The sequence below is a fragment of the Primulina eburnea genome, chromosome 3 (assembly GCF_022965805.1).
Source record: "Primulina eburnea isolate SZY01 chromosome 3, ASM2296580v1, whole genome shotgun sequence".
In the NCBI taxonomy this organism is placed as follows: Eukaryota; Viridiplantae; Streptophyta; class Magnoliopsida; order Lamiales; family Gesneriaceae; genus Primulina; species Primulina eburnea.
In genome coordinates, this window is record NC_133103.1 from 1,214,829 (window position 1) to 1,232,685 (window position 17,857).

The 17,857-nt window shown below is 36.7% G+C and overlaps 3 protein-coding genes across 3 annotated transcripts; 2 read left to right on the forward strand and 1 right to left on the reverse strand.

Moving 5' to 3' along the window:
- Nucleotides 1-16: 16 nt before the first annotated feature.
- LOC140825122 (DEAD-box ATP-dependent RNA helicase 5) lies at nt 17-6,250 on the forward strand. The gene is made up of 13 exons (XM_073186681.1): nt 17-675; nt 764-888; nt 1,451-1,558; nt 2,258-2,338; nt 3,263-3,341; nt 3,527-3,612; nt 3,690-3,746; nt 3,854-3,921; nt 4,392-4,460; nt 4,620-4,713; nt 4,891-5,055; nt 5,158-5,250; nt 5,882-6,250. The coding sequence occupies exons 1-13, from the start codon at nt 135-137 to the stop codon at nt 5,975-5,977; spliced, it is 1,662 nt and encodes a 553-aa protein (XP_073042782.1). The 5' UTR covers nt 17-134; the 3' UTR covers nt 5,978-6,250.
- Nucleotides 6,251-6,821: 571 nt separating this feature from the next.
- Nucleotides 6,822-12,115, forward strand: LOC140825123 (U-box domain-containing protein 4-like). Its single transcript, XM_073186682.1, is given in 7 exon segments — nt 6,822-6,977; nt 7,221-7,302; nt 8,775-8,939; nt 8,941-9,054; nt 9,259-9,375; nt 9,509-11,509; nt 11,816-12,115. Coding segments are annotated over 5 exon segments (2,454 nt in total). The 5' UTR covers nt 6,822-6,977; nt 7,221-7,302; the 3' UTR covers nt 11,873-12,115.
- Nucleotides 12,116-14,262: 2,147 nt separating this feature from the next.
- Nucleotides 14,263-16,916, reverse strand: LOC140828611 (uncharacterized). Its single transcript, XM_073191547.1, has 3 exons — nt 16,118-16,916; nt 15,777-15,944; nt 14,263-15,642 (listed from the first exon to the last, which is right to left on the reverse strand). The coding sequence occupies exons 1-3, from the start codon at nt 16,706-16,708 to the stop codon at nt 14,263-14,265; spliced, it is 2,139 nt and encodes a 712-aa protein (XP_073047648.1). The 5' UTR covers nt 16,709-16,916.
- Between the last annotated feature and the right edge of the window lie 941 nt (nt 16,917-17,857).

Below are 17,857 nucleotides of genomic sequence, written 5' to 3' on the forward strand. Positions count from 1 at the left end.
GGCAACTAGGCAAATTGCCAAACAGGGCCTCGAGGCTTCAGACCCAGAACCCTAGAGAAATCAGAGAATTGCTCCCCCCCTCCTCCGTCTAGGGTTTTGTGTTCCAAGTTCCAATCTTTCTTTCCGCACTAGTAATGGGTGGCCACAAAATTGACGCAGAAGCCTCGACGGAAAATGGTGAAATCAAGCTGCAGAAAAAGAAAAGGAACAAGCAAAAGAGAAAGATTGAAGAAAATGAAGCTGAACCGGGTACTGAAACCGTGAATATTTTGAAGAAGAAGAAAAACAAAGAAAAGCAAGAAGAAGTTGCAGAGGTACTGAACGGGTCAGCTGAGATTTCTATAACAAAAAAGAAAAAGAAAAAAGACGAAAGAGTGGAGACCGAAAGTGCGAATAATGGCATAATTGAATCACTGAGAAAACTGGAGAATTGTAGTGGAGTAGGTTCGGATAATGTCACTGAGGAGATTAGACATGGCAGTGGAGTCGTGGTATCCGGAAAGAATGTGAAAGATTCTAAATACGCAACGTTGATTTCTTTTGCCGAATCAGGGCTCCCGAATGAGGTCCTGGAATGTTGTAAGAATTTTAATAAACCGTCACCAATTCAGTCCCATTCATGGCCTTTTCTCCTCGATGGTCGTGATTTTATTGGAATAGCAGCCACTGGGTCTGGTAAAATTTTCGTGTTAATCTGTATTTGCTCAAGGCATATGAGTTTACATTGTGCTTTTGTTCTAACAGTTTGTCGTTGGTTTATCAGGTAAAACACTGGCATTTGGAGTTCCTGCTATTATGAATGTATTAAGCAGACGAAAAAGTAAAATTGCTGTGAAAAGGAATCCACTTTGCCTTGTTCTTTCGCCTACAAGGGAGCTAGCTCAACAAGTAAGTTCTCCCTTATGCGTAACGGTACTGTAAAAGTCTTGTGATATGTACCAGTGAATGTGCAATTCTTTTGATTATTAAGCAAATATTTATATTTTACTGCACACATTAATTGGTCTTGTTACACGTGCATTAATCTGAGAGAACTGATTTTGGCAATGCCAGTTAGAACTTCCCATCCTAATTGAGTCTTTTCCATGCTGACCTTATATCGTGGTTATAAGTGCATGTGAAAATGACGTGTTCAAACTCTTGGTTTCTGTACCCAAAATCAGGTTTTGGGTTTCTGTGTTTTTTGGGAGAAACAAACTTTAAATAGACAGTGTTCTTCACGGATATTGTAGTCCCAATACAAAATGCAATTTGTGGATGCTGGATGGATTTATTTTTATGCAGGGGAAGGGATGGATTTACTGTGCACGCACCTCCTCCCACCTGATGATTGCTAATGGCTTGTTGCCATTTGCGTGTTACCTTTCGGATGCACATTATGAATATGAGCTGCTCGGAAAATCGTTGTGAGTGGTGCAGAAACAATAATTATGGTTCCTCTTTGTGTTAGATTTCGGATGTTCTTTGTGATGCTGGGAGGCCTTGTGGAGTGCAGTCAGTCTGTATATATGGAGGAACTTCAAAAGGACCCCAAATATCTGCTCTAAAATCTGGGGTGGTAAGTTTGCGGCAATCTTGAATCCATTTTGTGTCAACTTAGAAAGTATATATTTTTCTGATGATCCAAACCTGCTCTCTGTAATTTTGATGTTCAATTGTAACTAACTTGCAATAATTAAAAATAGTTCCGAATCCTGAAGCCTCGTGATGTATACAAATTGATCTTTTAACCCCTCAAGAACATGATTTTCGGAGGTCTGTTCTCTTTTGTTTGTTTCAACGCATGACGGTTAAATTTGTCATAGAACTGGCTCTTTTACCATCTGTACACAAGGTTTTATCACCTCATTTCCTCTCTGGTGTGGAAAAGTTATGACTGGGAATATGTATTTCAGAAAACCTTTATAAGTTCTAAAAGTAGCTATTGAACAATATGCTCTAATTTGAGGGTAAAAATGAATAATACATTGAAGACAAATCACTTGATGATTTCCCACAGATTGCACTTCTGGAGGCATATATATAGTGTATGCAGCAATCAGTATGCACATCATGTTTGAATTGGTGTATTGTATATGTGGGATATAAAGTTATCATGCATCTGGCATGTCTTAATGGGATTTATTTTCGTAATTGTCAAGTGAGATTATAGTCCTTGTTTATTGTGTCACATGTATCACTCTAACCAGCTTTTACATGTATATATTTAATTAATGCACATCATTAACTCAGCCTCTCGTATATGGATCTACATTAGGACATTGTGATTGGGACACCTGGTCGTCTAAAGGACTTGATTGAAATGGGAGTGTGCCGTCTAAAGGAGGTTTCTTACGTGGTATGTGACAAAAGTATTCTGCTATGTCATTGATTTTAAAGCGTATATTGAAAAAGGTAAATTGCATTCTCAGTTGGCCGGGGTTTTGTTTTTCCCCTGCAGGCTACATGTTGATTTCATTGACTTCAGTATTCTTCTTTACAGTGTTCATTTAGGCAACAAGTATGGGGTTATTTGAGAGAGAATTATTAAGAGTCAGTTTATAGTGGTGTAAGATTTTCTCGAATTCCAATTCAAATAGGCATCAAATCACTTTATATGTTGGAATTACTTATCCAATCACATATAACTAGAATGTCTATTTGTGAAACATTGATGTCTCGTGGAACAAACTTAGCCACTGATGAGTTTAGCATAGCATGATATGCTTTTTATTTAGTCATGATGATATTCAGATGTGTTATACCATCAATAGGAATTTGTCATTCAGATCATATCTATTATTTTAGGCAAGAACCTGGATTAAGATTTGTCCCCTTTTCATATGAGAGTGTTTGAATGCAGCAGCTTTTCTTAGAATATCAAGTTTTTTTCCCTTAAAAAAAGGTAGTGTGGGTTGGTCTTTTATTTAAAATAGCAATTAAAAAGCCAAAAGTAATCAAATATGCCTCAGTGCCCCTTAGGGCTTCCGTTTAAAGAATTAGGAAATAGCTCTTTTTTACTAGTGACTACTGTATCTAAACATGAAATTGCTTCTATTTTTTTCTGAAGAAAAGTACTTTAGAAAAGGTCTGCTTGATAAAACACTTTCTAGCCAAGTGCTTCGGCATCTGAAATTGCATATAAGACGATTAACTTTTTTTAACTTTTTGTTTGTGCTTGCTTAACCCATTTTTAGTTGGAATGTGAAATGCATGTCTATTTAAATGCTCGTATAACTTCTAAACATGACTCAAAAGTGTTTTTCTATGATTTACAATATAGGTCTTGGATGAAGCTGATCGAATGCTTGACATGGGATTTGAACCCGAGGTTCGCTCAATATTAAGTCAAACATGTTCTGGTATGTCATTAAACTTAGCCACTTATGATAACGATTCCGTTTTGGCTCCAAATAAGTAAATGTCTCGACCTTATGTTTTCATTATATTTATACTTTCATACACCTTTAGCTAGTTTGATTTTCTCGGTCTTTCTTCTTCTCTTTTCCTGATTTTACTTGTAATTTCGTGTGGCTTTTCTACGCAGTTCGCCAAATGGCAATGTTCAGTGCAACGTGGCCACTACCTGTGCATCAATTAGCTCAAGAATTCATGGATCCCTCCCCGGTTAAGGTATACATTTTATGCGGGAGTTACATTACCACCTACCTTATTTCTTTCCTTTTAATGTTAAAGCAACCATGTTTCAGGTGGTTGTGGGTTCAGAAGATTTAGCTGCCAACCATGATGTCCTGCAAATAGTGGAGGTATGGCTGAGAGATGATACTATAGAAGGACTAGCATGGACCAAGAGTGTCTCGATATTTTTTGAATGCTTATTTGGAGTTAGCTTTTATTTTCCTTGATGTTATAGGTGCTGGAGGATCGAGCACGTGATGAACGCTTGCAGAATTTGCTAGAAAAATACCACAAGTCTAGAAAGTAAGTTTACTGAAATATGCATATATATGTGTGTATGTGTGTGTGCATGTATTTATTTATTTATATATATATATATACATGCACATATTATTAATTTCTTTGCTACATTAGTTATGTGAAGAAAGATCTCCTCTATGTATATTAACAATGTTTTTGCCACCTTCATTTTGTGGACAAAATCCCCTTCCGAGTGTTGTGCTATCTGATCTCAGCTTGATCCCAAATTTGTGGAATTGGACTTGCAAGTTAAGGACTCCTACTTGTTGAAATGATGTGTGAAACTTTCCATAACATTTATGTGTATTATCAGTTGGCTCTATCTTTTTACCTTTTTCTTCTTTTATTAAAATTTTGAAAGATCAAAAATTATTTTTGTTTATATATGCCTACTAGAGAAAGTGAGCGTGGATTATTTCTTATTAACAGCTGTTATCCAAATTTTTCTTATTTGGGATTTTAACCTGTTGCAGGAATAGAGTTTTGGTTTTTGTTTTGTACAAGAAGGAAGCATCAAGGGTTGAGAATATGCTTCACAAAAGGTGATTTGATTTACACGTTAATTTTCCCTGCTAAATGAGGCATGACTTTTGCGGATAAGTTTCTTGATCTGCAGGTTCAGGATTGGAGATTAATTATCTCTAATCTCACCTTTTATTAAGTTGCATTATTTACACTTTCTGTTTATTTTTCTTTTCCAGGGGTTGGAAAGTTGTTTCTATAAGCGGCGATAAAGCACAACATGCAAGGACACAGGCATTGTCATTGTTTAAGGAGGGATCAAGTCCACTAATGGTAAGTAATCATTTTTTCAATTTGATTAAATAAAATTACTAATAGATACTAAACCTTTGTCCGTCCTCACTACCAAGTAAACAAAAATGAGCTGTTCAGCTTCAGCCTCCACATAAAGATGAGCTGCCTAACAATGACCATTAATTTCAGAACCTCGTTTGTTTTTCATTTCTACAGATAGCAACTGATGTTGCTGCTCGAGGTTTGGATATTCCCGATGTTGAAGTTGTGATAAACTACAGTTTTCCTCTTACAGCAGAGGATTATGTGCACAGAATTGGTAGGACTGGACGCGCTGGTAAGAAGGGAGTGGCTCACACTTTCTTCACGAAGGAGAACAAGGTATGTTCTAATCTTGATAGTGAAAATATACCAATCTTCTTCTTTGGAACATCATTTTTCTATATTTAGTGTATGACACCAATATTATTAAACTCTTGTCAGGGACTTGCTGGGGAGTTGGTAAACGTTCTTAGGGAAGCTCAGCAGGTTGTACCTGATTCCTTGCTAAAATTCGGGACGCATGTAAAGAAAAAGGTGAGCATATCGTTTCTTAGTAGGGGCCAAAATAGGCTTTGCAGATATTTTTTCCAACTTTATTTGGTTGGGAAGCATCTTTTGTAGCACACTGCTAGTTATGTTACCCTTTTGTGTACTGTAGATTGACTAGATTTTCTCGGGAGAGGGGTAAACTATCAAGTTGCCTAGCCCAACTTAAAAATTGAGCCCCAACGAAGCTTGAACACAAGCTTGTGTTAGTGATATAAGCTCGCGAATTGGCGTAAGGGACTTAGTTTGATACACGAGCCGAGCTCGCTAGTCAGGCTTCAAGATTGTTTACATGATGGTCTAGAAAACTGAAATAACATTTTTTATTATATTAGTTAATTATATCATTACACCTACATTATCTTTTTTATAAGATTTATTATAAACGAAATTATAATTTTTTGTAGTTGGTTGATGCTCTTTAGACAAATTCACTCGAGCTCGAGCTCGTGCTCAAGATTTATCCTTCTCTCGCATCCACGAGATTGTGCACCCGAACTCTATACCAACTCCTTCAACTTGATTTAAGAGCGATTGCAGGATATCTGCAATCATCTATAGACTACAGAACTAATTAGCGTGTGATACATAGCATTATCTGATTGTAAACTTCGTGCAGGAATCCAAGTTATACGGTGCCCATTTCAAAGAAATTGATTCTAATGCTCCCAAAGCTACAAAGATAAAGTTTGATGATTCCGATGATGAAGATTGATTTTACCCGATCTATAATTTTATTTCCTTTAAAGAATCAATTTTGTTTTTGCCGCTAGCTTTTGTCGATGAACAATCAATATAATTTTTTTCTTTTTATTTGTGATAAGGATCATGATTCTACATTGAACGATGCGATTCTCAGGTCTAGTGTGTCAAATTTGATGTGGTTCCTCCCGAATAGTAAAGTGTAATAGACATCCGTACATATGGGGGTACTGGTTGTAATTTTTGATATATGTGGAACAAGAAAATGGTCAAAATATTTTAATTATGAATTTATAGATTTCGTAAATATTACCAACAGGATTTACATTTCCCGTCTCATCCAAACAATAAATTTTTTAAACTATTTAATACGAATTGTACGACATTGAGCTTCATGTATTTTTAAATGTTATCATATTTACATTCAAAAATTTACCCCGTTTAATTGATTTTTAATTTTAGATGGTTCAATAAGTGACAGTCATTTTATCTATAAGAATCGATAGTGTGGTAGTTATCTATTGGATATATAATTTTTTATATTCTATTGTATTCAATAAGTGAGTGTCATCTCATCAATTACTATTACTATATATTGGCGCAGCAAAAAATATGGTTATGTCTGAACTAGAATTTTAAACTCTAGAATCTTTTAATATTTTAAATTGATCTACCTAGACTAATCTCATATTATTTCAAAATTATACAAAATTTACATTATAAAAAAAAAATTAGATCACCAAGGCTTTTTTAACTCGGGTATACTTGCATGTGGCTTCGTCACTATATAGGTATTATTTTTTTCCATAAATAAATTATAAACATATTATTGTTTTAAAATTCAATTTTTTAGTCAGGCGTGGGACAGAATCACATGCTTCGAGCTCACCGACGTCAAAAACAATGTTAAACTAAATGCCGTGGACGGGAGAGCAGGAAATCCAAACCCGGAGGGATTCAGAAGCTGGATCGTGCTAAGGGAAGCCAGAGGAGAAAAACCAAGTGCTTGTATGGTATCTGATCGGTCCCCAAAACCCTAATTTACTTTCTTCCGAGCCAAAATTCTCAATTTTCTATACATTATTACATTTTCTGTAGTAATTCGTATTTCACAGATGTTGCTTTACCTCCGCGAGCTTTGATTATTTTAAGTTGTCATGTGTTATTACAATTAAGCTAGTTTGCGAACTGTGAATGGAAGGGCTGTTTATGACTTACTTTTATTTGTTTGATCGAATGAGTTGTCAATTGGACAGGATGCTGGGTACTTTTGACGTGAAGTTTGGTCGATAAGTTGCTAATTCTTTTGTGTGCTGCTTAGGCGTAGTGATTCAAGGGGTAAATGCAATCTCATTTCGGCTGCTCATGAATTTGGTTTGGTGTTTTGAATTAGATCGCTTGATTTTCTTGTGTTTTCAAATTTCAGTCAAGATATGTCATTTCTCTGTAGTGGTGGCAAAATTGTTGCTTTTTTATTATTCAGGATTGGAATCATTCGGAATTTGACATTTGTTGCTATGTAAAACTATACTTATGCAGTTGTATATCTGTAGTTGCATGGGTGGATGAATTCGTGTCTGTGTTCTTGGTGTAGTCCGTCTGTTGGAACTATATATTGTGCATGTGTTTATTGAACTTCAATTGACTCCCTTTTGATTTATATGTATTTATGTGATACGATTTTGCAGTTGAGGGTGGTATTAATTTGGAATGTTGAATGTTGACCCTAACCTTTTATGCTTAGCAATTGGTTTATTGTGAAAATTCGTTTCAGTGCTATACCTACTCTGATACTATATAGTTGCCTTCTCGTGCATCTGACATTACCATTTCCGGATGGACTTCTCTCCACCCCATCACATGTCGTTGACTCAGTCATGGTCATTGCAGTATATTTTCCATGGCATTGTCATGTAATGCAGCACTAGATTTCAAACCCCCTTCACGGAACCTTGGTCTCTTTAGCTTTAATGAATCTCATTTCCTTCGTCCTCTGGTCCATCTGTCGCACATCCATCTCCTACGGACCACAGCTGGCAGCCCTCCCTGCATGTGTGACTTAGCTAATGGTTCAGTGATTACAAAACTTACTCATTGAATGAACCATCAGCAACTTAAATTAATAATCAAAGAATTTCTTTCATAATGTTTGTAGAGTCACAATATTGAGGCATTGGTGGTGATGGTGCTGAGTTATCAGATTTTTTAGGGTTGTTTGGAAAGGATTTCCCCCTCTTTTTGCACGTAATCTGTAGATTATCCTATCCAGTTCTGAGTACTAGAACGAACTTTCACTGTTGAAATTTCATTTGTTCCCAAATTTGTAGTGGTTATTTTTTTACTTTATCTTACTTCAGGTTTTTGGTTAGCACTCTATAGTTTACAGGCCGATGGGCTTTGGTGGCATATTGCTCCAACTCAATTAAAGCACGAACTTAGGAATCTCCTCTCACGAACACTTTCTAGAGTTAGTGACTTCTTGTCTGGGAGAACACCGGTGGATTATATGAGACGTGCATTTGAGAGAACTTGTAACAATTTTTAGTGTCTCTGTGTTTGCTCTTTGTGGTTCTTGTTGACCTGTTGTTGCGCTTTATTTATCAAAAGAACTAGTAGTTATAGCAAGATGACAAGATCTGTTTTTGTTTAATTTGTTTCTTATTTGAATGAAGTAGTTTGCTTGTTCTTATGTGCTTTATCAGCAACGGCTTTTCCTTGTAGTTTTTGCATCTCAAGTTTGTTTGGAGATTTTCTCCTATGCTTTTTCTTTCCTTTATGTTTAGTAACCTGTAGTTCTTTTGATGTATCAGATGATGGAGATTTTTTTGCTAAAATCGCTTCTCAATGGCATCGAGAGTCTTTCTGAATTAGCATCATGTGAAAGCATGAACAACGAACTAATTCAGAGATATTGTCCAAGGATTGAAGAGATGCTGAAGTTGTTAAAGCCTATATTTCATTCCATTGCCGATGCATGAAATTATTTCTGATGAAATATTGCGAAAAGCAGTCTCAGGTCTCCAGCAGTCTGTTGATGAATTGAGAGAAATATTTGCAAACTGGAAACCGTTGATGAGTAAAATTTACTTTGTAAGTGATAACAGCTCTCATTTAACTTTGGTTTGTACCTTGTTTATGCAACGGAGTGAAAAAAACACTGATAAAAGAAAGATGGACGGTAGATGGGGATATTTTTTTGGTTTCTGTTTTCATTATTATTGAACCTATTGTCTTAAAACTTCTATCATTCGTGTAAAATAAATTTATAATGGTTGATCTTTGCTTGATCTCCAGGTTTTACAAGTCGAATCACTTATTGTGAATGCTCGAATTCATTGTTTGGAAATTCTTGAGTTGCTGAAGTCTTCTGATCAAACCTTGCCATCTGAGCTTAGTGCTGCGTGTCTCGAGGTAATGGCTGGCATGTTGTTAATTTTTTCCTTGTTTTCTACATCTAGAAAAGTATGCATGTAAGAACCCAGGATTGAAGAATGGGGTAAATTTAGTGTGCCGTTGTTACTACTGATTTAATCTCTTTGTACAGAAATTTAAGCGTATAAAATTTGAACAAACTTCACCAATAATAGAAAAGGCTATGAAGGATAACATGGAGAGCTCTGGTGCAAGTTCCGAAAGCCTGGAAAAGATTACCAATAGCTTGAGTTTGACGTCGAACCAGGAACTCCTAATCGAGGGTGTCTCTCTTGAGAAATTGAAAGAAAATGCTGAACAAGCTGAAAAAAATGGTGAAGCTGAGTATATAGAGCAAATGATTGCACTGGTTACCCACATGCATGACCTCCTCGTTAAGATGAAACAGTCCCAAACCTGTAATCCTGTTCCAATACCTGCTGATTTTTGTTGTCCTCTCTCACTTGAACTCATGACTGATCCTGTTATTGTTGCATCTGGGCAAACATATGAGCGAGCCTTTATTCGTAATTGGATAGATCTCGGGCTTACTGTGTGCCCAAAAACAAAGCATACCCTAGCACACACAAATCTTATTCCTAATTACACTGTTAAGGCGCTCATTGCAAATTGGTGTGAATCAAACAATGTGAAACTGCCTGATCCGACAAAATATATGAGCTTGAACCAGCCTTCTTCAGTACTTGCAAATGCCGAGTCTGGTAGGATGAGGAAGGTTTATAATTCTAGGACACCTGATCGCTCTTCAGGTTCTCTTGCAAAGAGCTCAATCTCGTCTACTGCAATCCAAAGAGAGGGAATCTCTCCATCTCATCCCCGTTCATTTTCAGAGGATTCGCTTGCAGATGCTGCTGTAAGTGAAAACGGGTTGGAATCTGGACGAGTGTCCCCTAGAAGTTTTGAAGACCGGTTGGACCACTCAGACGAGAGAAGTTTAAACTCAGGCGGTCTTCTCTTGACATCCCAATCTAGAAATTGTACCTCTGGTACTGATGAACAATCACCACAGGCCCATATCCGAACTAATTCAGCATCCAGCACTGTTTACAATTCTGTTGTGTCCCAAGGAACAGAAGTTGACGGCAATGATGTGGTATCACATGCTTATTGTAGTGATGCTTCTGGAGAGCTTGCAGCAGAGCCCCAACCTGCTGCAAACGTAAGTGTCCCGCAAAGAGAGCCAGATTACCTGCATAGGATAGAGACAAGGACTCGTAGCCAACCAATTTGGCGCAGACCATCCGAGAGGTTTGTTCCAAGAGTAGTTTCTTCTCCTACTGTAGAAATGAGGGCTGAATTGTTGGAGGTTGAAACACAAGTTAAGCAGCTGGTTGAGGACCTCAAGAGTAGTTCCCTTGATGCACAGATAAAAGCAACGGAAAAAATCCGGTTACTTGCTAAGCATAACATGGACAATCGAGTTGTAATTGCGAATTGCGGGGCTATCAACCTGCTGGTCGATTTACTACGTTCGGAAGACTCAGCTGTACAAGAAAATGCTGTTACTGCTCTTCTCAACTTATCAATTAATGATAACAACAAGACCGCCATTGCGAATGCTAATGCCATCGAACCCCTGATTCACGTCCTTGAGACTGGAAGTCCCGAAGCGAAGGAGAACTCTGCTGCGACCCTCTTCAGCCTATCGGTAATCGAAGAAAACAAAGTCAAGATTGGAAGATCAGGAGCAATCGTACCTTTGGTGGATTTACTGGGACATGGAACTCCGAGAGGCAAGAAAGATGCAGCCACCGCCTTATTTAACCTGTCGATCAATCATGAGAACAAGGCTCGTATTGTGCAGGCCGGTGCAGTGAAGTACCTAGTAGACTTGATGGACCCTGCATTTGGAATGGTCGACAAGGCAGTGGCTGTGTTATCTAATCTTGCAACAATTCACGAGGGAAGAGCCTCGATTGGTCAGGAAGGAGGAATACCTGTCTTAGTTGAAGTTGTCGAGTTGGGCTCTGGACGAGGTAAAGAGAATGCAGCTGCTGCTCTCCTGCAGTTGTGCACTAACAGCAGTAGATTTTGCAACATGGTTCTCCAGGAAGGTGCCGTTCCTCCGCTGGTGGCCTTGTCGCAATCTGGGACACCAAGAGCTAGAGAAAAGGTGAGGGTATATTAAACTAGAACTTACCCGACTAGTGTTCAAAATTCAAATATTTGAAAGAGTGTTTTAAAGGTGTTTGATTGGTTACTGCGTGTTTTTGAATGCATACAAAGTTGAAATCATAATTTTACAGTTCTTGTTTCTCCTTCAATGTCTATTTAAAAACAAAGATGCATTCTAACTTCCGTATCCATCAGCTTTTTTAAGCTAAGTTCTTTTATATCCGAATTCACCATATACCTTCCTTTTTGTATGATATATCTATCCATATTACATTGCATATTCATCATTTTTTTACTCTTCCAGGCTCAACAACTTCTTGGCTACTTTAGAACCCAACGGCATGGTAATTCCAGGGGATGATTTTGATGTGAACTTTTTGAGGCTGTAGCATATGGTAAGATTTAAGTTGAACTCTGTAAATTCTGAATTTGCAAATAGTTATTGGGGATGTAGCGTGACGGCTTCTTTTCTTTTATTCTTTCTTATTTCTACATTTTTTTAAGTATATTTAAATATTGAAATGAGACCTTTACTTATGAAAGCTTGCTAGAACAAGATTGTACTTGTTGTTTTTGTTATTTGATACATAAAATTTGTTTGCTATGCCATTCATTTTGTGTTATTGGAATTCCACATTGATGGCATATCAAGAAACCTAGACGAGGGCAAGTTTGGAGAATTAGACACCAATCAAGGATTTTTTTTAAGACAAAAAATGGGCCTTTTGTGCCCTTGTCGTCGCATGTTTCTTTGTCCAAGTTAGAAAACAATATTTGATTTTTGAAACTTGAAGGAGATGAATTTGGTCGTGATTTACTGTTTTTCTGTTATGCGAGGTTCATAAAGTATTTGGATGCCATTTTATCTCTTGGTTTTAATCTATTTTACTTTATTTTAAAAAAAATCGGCGATGGAATAAAGTGTTGATGGAAATTCACAAATTGAGTTATTTTATATATCGACCCAATAATTTTCATATAATTAATACACCAAAAAAAGGTAATCCTTTTAATCTAGTTCCTATCCTTTGAAACTTTTGACTGTACTAAATAAATTAATTTCGAGTTTAGTTTCAATCCCATGTCTAATTGAAAATGTCTCTTCTATTAAGATAATATTTTCTTGTTAATGCTTTCTAAAATTTCAATAAATCAATATCGGATTTTGAAAAATTAAAATAATGATTATTTTTGTTTCGGTTGTCCGAAACAAGAATTTCCTGAAAATGATTTTCTGTAAAACAATTCTTCTGATTTTTCATTAGCCAAAAGATCTAAATGATACAAATTGCCATTGGTCTCACAACAAGCAGCATCGCCTATGTTGTATAAGCGTGTGGCGATTATGATTCGGCGTCGAGCACGCACTCTTTCTTGGAAACTCATCTCTGTTGGATTCCCATGCATCTATTTTCCATATATCATCGAGTACAAACAATATATCAAATATGTTCCATCCTTGAGAAAACTGTAAATTGGATTGCCTCCAGATTTTGAGGTGGTTGAAGCTTGACTTAATCAGCAAGATGATTAATGATGTTTCGCAAAAGATGTTCTAAATTGAAGTTCTCTGAAACAGTAACCCACAAATGGCTATCGAAACTGGTCTTCACAGATGGGTCATCAATCATCATAGTTCTTTTTACTGCACTTTCTGCCATTTCTGTTTGTTCAAGATGGAACGATCTCGATGAATGCTGCAACTGTAATATAATGCAAGGTACGAGGAAATATTCTCAAATATTAAATCTATGCCAAGGAAATTGTTTTTAGAAAATGATAAGAGTTCAGAGTCCTAAATGATGCCAATTCTCAGTCCCAAAAAATTTGATTCAATATTTCTAAGATTATGATACGGTTTACTTGGCATTTCTTTTAAATTGAATTATTGAATAATAACAAATTTCATACCACAAACTAGTTTAACAATAAAATGAGTTCTATTGATCATAATTTATCTTATTCCCAACAAAAAAAAAAAAGTATTTTATTCTACCAACCAAAAGACATTAAAAAATTTAAAATGAAAAATAAGTACTAAAAAATAGATAATAATTAAAATAAAACATCATATTTTAGTGACTTGCTTGTTATAGAAATTAATATGAATAATAATTCTCTGGGAAACTTTAAATAGTGGAGGAAATATAACAGCAAAAGAACGGAGACTTAACCAGATGATCAAATTCAGCACTTTGTTGACATGAATGCTACAGATCTGGTGCTTGCTAATCTGGAGATGGAACAACAGAAAGAATTACGATTATTGAATACTTAAAATATGTAAATGGAACATCGTGCATTTTTGTTATCAAATTTGAAAAATATTATCTGATAATGTCAAACTGTTTGATTTAATTAGATGATACAATAATATTATAATTTTTGAAAAATAAAATAACTCGCTGATTGCTGTTAGTGTAACATCTAACAAAAAAATATTAGCTTAACATTCGCATTGTTGGACTATTTCTTAATGCATGGACCTTGCATAAAATGACATGCAAATCTACTTGGTTAAAGGGATTCTCCCATTGCACAAGTTCTTTAATTCCCTTCTCCATCTCTTTAGTCTCTTTAAAAACACCATTCACGCAGAAAAACAAAGCACTCAAACTCAACATGACTTCCTGCTTGATTTTCGCCACATCTTTATCCACTCCCATATTCTTAATTTCATCCAAATGTTGAAGAAAAGAATTTGTACTTTTCTTCGTCTCATTATCATCGAATCTTGACCATTGGATCGCACTACGCGATCGACGATTTTCCCAACTCGATATCGAGGGAGCTCTTCATCTTGTCATATTCATTTTCTAGTTTCGTTAGAGATTTTACTAAAGTAACCTCCTCAAGAACCTTTATTCTAGAGCAAATTGCATGTTTCAAAACCTTGAAATCGGCTTCTAACTTAGCGACTACCTCTTTCAAGATTTTGTCGTCGACTTTTCTTGACTCTTGTTTTATAACTTCAATCGCGCAGCTCTCGAAAAGCAAGAAATCCGCCATTTTTGACAAGGACCCTTTTAACTTTTTGTAGCAAGCACTATGAAAAGGCAAGAACCAAAAATTGGGTTCCACTTCAGCTTCTTCGATGAACTTTCCGAGCTCATTTACGTGAATTTTCAGCCTCTTTTGCATTTCTTCAGTACTAGATTTGTTCGTGGACGTTAGACTTATCGATCCCACAGATTCTTGCAACATTTGGAGATTCTCCGAAAGCTGGACTTTAGCAAGAACAGCAGCTCTTTTAGGCTGCAACATCATATCCACCATTATAGAACAAGATAAACCGATGAAAGTTTCCACGATTCTGGCTATGGCGAATTCACTCGGGGACCCGAAATTATCCCTTCCCAATATCAGAACCGCCCCTATAACAGCAGAAATTGCACCTGCATGTCCGTACATTTTGCTGGTGCGCAGAAAACTGCAGAAAATGAACCATGGGATGAGAGAAACAAACCTTATCTTTCCATAGTCGAAAAGAAAACATCCCATTAGTCCATATACAGTCCCCAATACAGTCCCTTGATATTTAACATTTGAAACTCTAAATGTTGCTTCTCTTGCAGCTGCATAGCTTATAGCCACTATTAGCCCCGCCCAGTATCCTTCGTCTCTGTTATAAATCAAGCCAAACAGAACCGCGAGTCCTAAAGAAAACGAGCATCTCAAAGCTTGCATTAGTCTCCTTTTTCTAATTATAATGAGATTTTTACCCTTCATCTTTGTGAAGAAACTTCCTTTCTTTTTCTCTAATTCAGTTAATCCTTGTTTGGATGGAACATCTGGTGAAATGGACTGCGCTGGTTTGAAATGAATAAGTTTTAAGCAGAATATAAAGAACAACGAGGGTAAATCTTTGATTGTGAATGGGACACAACTGGTTTGAAGTGTTGGAAGGAGGTTTGAATCCGTGACCATGTCAGACTGGGGTAGAGTGGTTTTTTCGACAGCTATGTTCTTAACTTGATTCAAGAATTCCTCCTCCATTAAAGCTACATCATTCTTGAGTTCAGAGCCTAACATCTTGACAGGAAATTCAGTGCAATTTGTTAAAGATATTTCCATTCCCTTCAAGGCTGTTTCGAGATTTCTCAGATTTTTGCCTGAATTTTTTGGAAGGGTTTAAATAACATGGTTGGCTCCCATTTCATGATATCCTGTTCAGAATAATTCCAAAGTAACTTGTTAATTTCCAGAACTTCTCGCTCATCACTGTCGTGATGTATCGTGAAATGTAAAACTATTTTTAGGCTTACTTGCTTCAACTCGATGTTTCGGAGAAGTTTGCTTGCATTGATATTCAAGAACTTGGCTTGAGAGATCAATCCGTTTTGAAATGTGCCGTCTTCGGAAGAGAACGCCTTCATAAGAAGTTTCAACCTTTCGGAAGCATTTCCCAAATAGAGTTTGAAATTTTCTCTCACCTGAGATGCGGGAAATTGTTCACCGATATATATCAATTCTCATGAATATAGTTTATTATTGAAAATGACAATTATATATGCATGGAGACACTGATATGCTTCATGCAAGGTGCAATGCAATAACACGTGTACGGTGTACCATGATTTGTTCTCCACTACTTGCATTTAATTACCTCGAAAAAGGCCAGACCAGGCACAGGAAACAGCAAGGCCAACACGCAAGCCACCACCCCAATGGCGGTGCTCGCCGCCACACGGACAGGATGCATAATAACCTCCGTCTCCGTACCCTTAATATAAGCAATAACATACACAATAACAATCTGCCCAAGTGCTATACGCTTCGATATCAAGTGAGTGTTCTCCGGCAGCGCCACCACGAAAGCACTTATAGCCACCACGGCAGCCGTGGTTCCTGTATTCAGCTTCGTCGGACCTATCAGAGACAGGCTGAGGACCGCCGGACAAACCCCTAACACGGTGCCGTAAAACGCCAGCCAGCAGCTGCGTAAGGTGTCGCCTAAGCTGGCATCAGTGACTATAATAATCACCGTCGCGTATGAAAATGCGGGAAATGCTACTTGTTGGATAACTGATTCCGGACCGTAAAGGGTGACACCTCCCACAATCGAGCATGCAAAGGCGGTGCGGAAGGCCGACCCCAGGCAGCGCCGCCACATTGCTGCAGCACAACCGGATGAAATTTGTGACGTCGCCATTCGTGAACTTCCCGTTTCAAGGTTAACTGCTAGAGCTTGATGCATTTTCTTGGAGGTGAGGGTGGTTTTTATAAAGGAAAGAGATAAGCCCACCGCCCACGAGTCAATTTCTGATCTTCGAAGTGACCCAAGAGTCAATTCCGGAGGCGACAATTCGTGGTAACATTAAATAATGCGATAAGTTCGTTAAAGCTTCATGAATTTCTGAAATTTATCAAATATTAAGTAGAAAAGCGCAAAAAATGATCTTTTTGGTCGCATATCAGTGCCGCAGTCGGGTTATTTCTCTTGCATGTCATAAAGTTGAATGAGTGGAGCATTCATTTGTACGTTCTTGTGTGTGTATTTGTGTGAGTGACATACAGCAACACTTACACGCACAGTACGTGTATGTATATATGTACGTACACATCATCATCCACCCACACAATATACAGGATAGCTGCCATTGAAGAAAGTTATGAGGATATCCAGAGAATTGGGAGCAGCTGTTCTTTTCTGACCTTTAATCGTTCAAGGTGATCAACTTTGCATGCACACAAAACAAACCATATACGGCTCCTGCCAGTATTTCGTAATTTAAAATATAAAAATAATATATATTTAATGGGCTAAAATTTTATAATAGATGTCTTTTAGCTAAAAGTATGTTTCAAATTTTGCGGCTTCAATGTTTAATTTTTTTATTTTTTTAAGTATCTTTACTATTTTTGAATTTTAGTCCATTAATTTTAAAATTTTTAATCTTGTTACATTATCTTTTTATAATTGATTATTTTGGTTCATTTTCTTCAAACACGATCAATTTTCGTCGGAAAAAGCTACTAGTAAGTGAAATCTAATGTGACTAATTTTTTTTGGGATTTTTGATTTATTTCATATACATTTCCATTATTCAGCTTTCTCGAAAATCGTTATTAATTGTGTCACTAAATTATGTCACGAGTATTAAATCCCACACTCCATCAAGTGGCAGTAGCATCCCCACGGTAGAAGATGATGTGCCACGAATTTTTTTTAAAAAAGTTTATATATATATATATATTTTTTTTACTTTTTTTATCAGTTTTTTGGATTTTTTGTTTTAATCTTTTTTTTTTACTCCCACTCAAAATTTTTATTTTTAAATATTTTTTGCTCCTTTTAAAATATATTATAATTTTTTCCCTCTTTCTTATTTGTAGAACTAAGTGT

What these genes read in the sequence shown, in the direction of transcription:
- LOC140828611 (XM_073191547.1), bottom strand. Translation starts at nt 16,708, where the DNA reads ATGCATCAAGCTCTAGCAGTTAACCTTGAAACGGGAAGTTCACGAATG. An exon ending in CTGGTCTGGCCTTTTTCGAG is followed by an intron (nt 15,945 to 16,117) that starts GTAATTAAATGC and finishes CCCGCATCTCAG; the next exon opens with GTGAGAGAAAATTTCAAACT. An exon ending in GAAACATCGAGTTGAAGCAA is followed by an intron (nt 15,643 to 15,776) that starts GTAAGCCTAAAA and finishes CATGTTATTTAA; the next exon opens with ACCCTTCCAAAAAATTCAGG.
- LOC140825122 (XM_073186681.1), top strand. Translation starts at nt 135, where the DNA reads ATGGGTGGCCACAAAATTGACGCAGAAGCCTCGACGGAAAATGGTGAA. An exon ending in AATAGCAGCCACTGGGTCTG is followed by an intron (nt 676 to 763) that starts GTAAAATTTTCG and finishes TTGGTTTATCAG; the next exon opens with GTAAAACACTGGCATTTGGA. An exon ending in AGGGATCAAGTCCACTAATG is followed by an intron (nt 4,714 to 4,890) that starts GTAAGTAATCAT and finishes TCATTTCTACAG; the next exon opens with ATAGCAACTGATGTTGCTGC.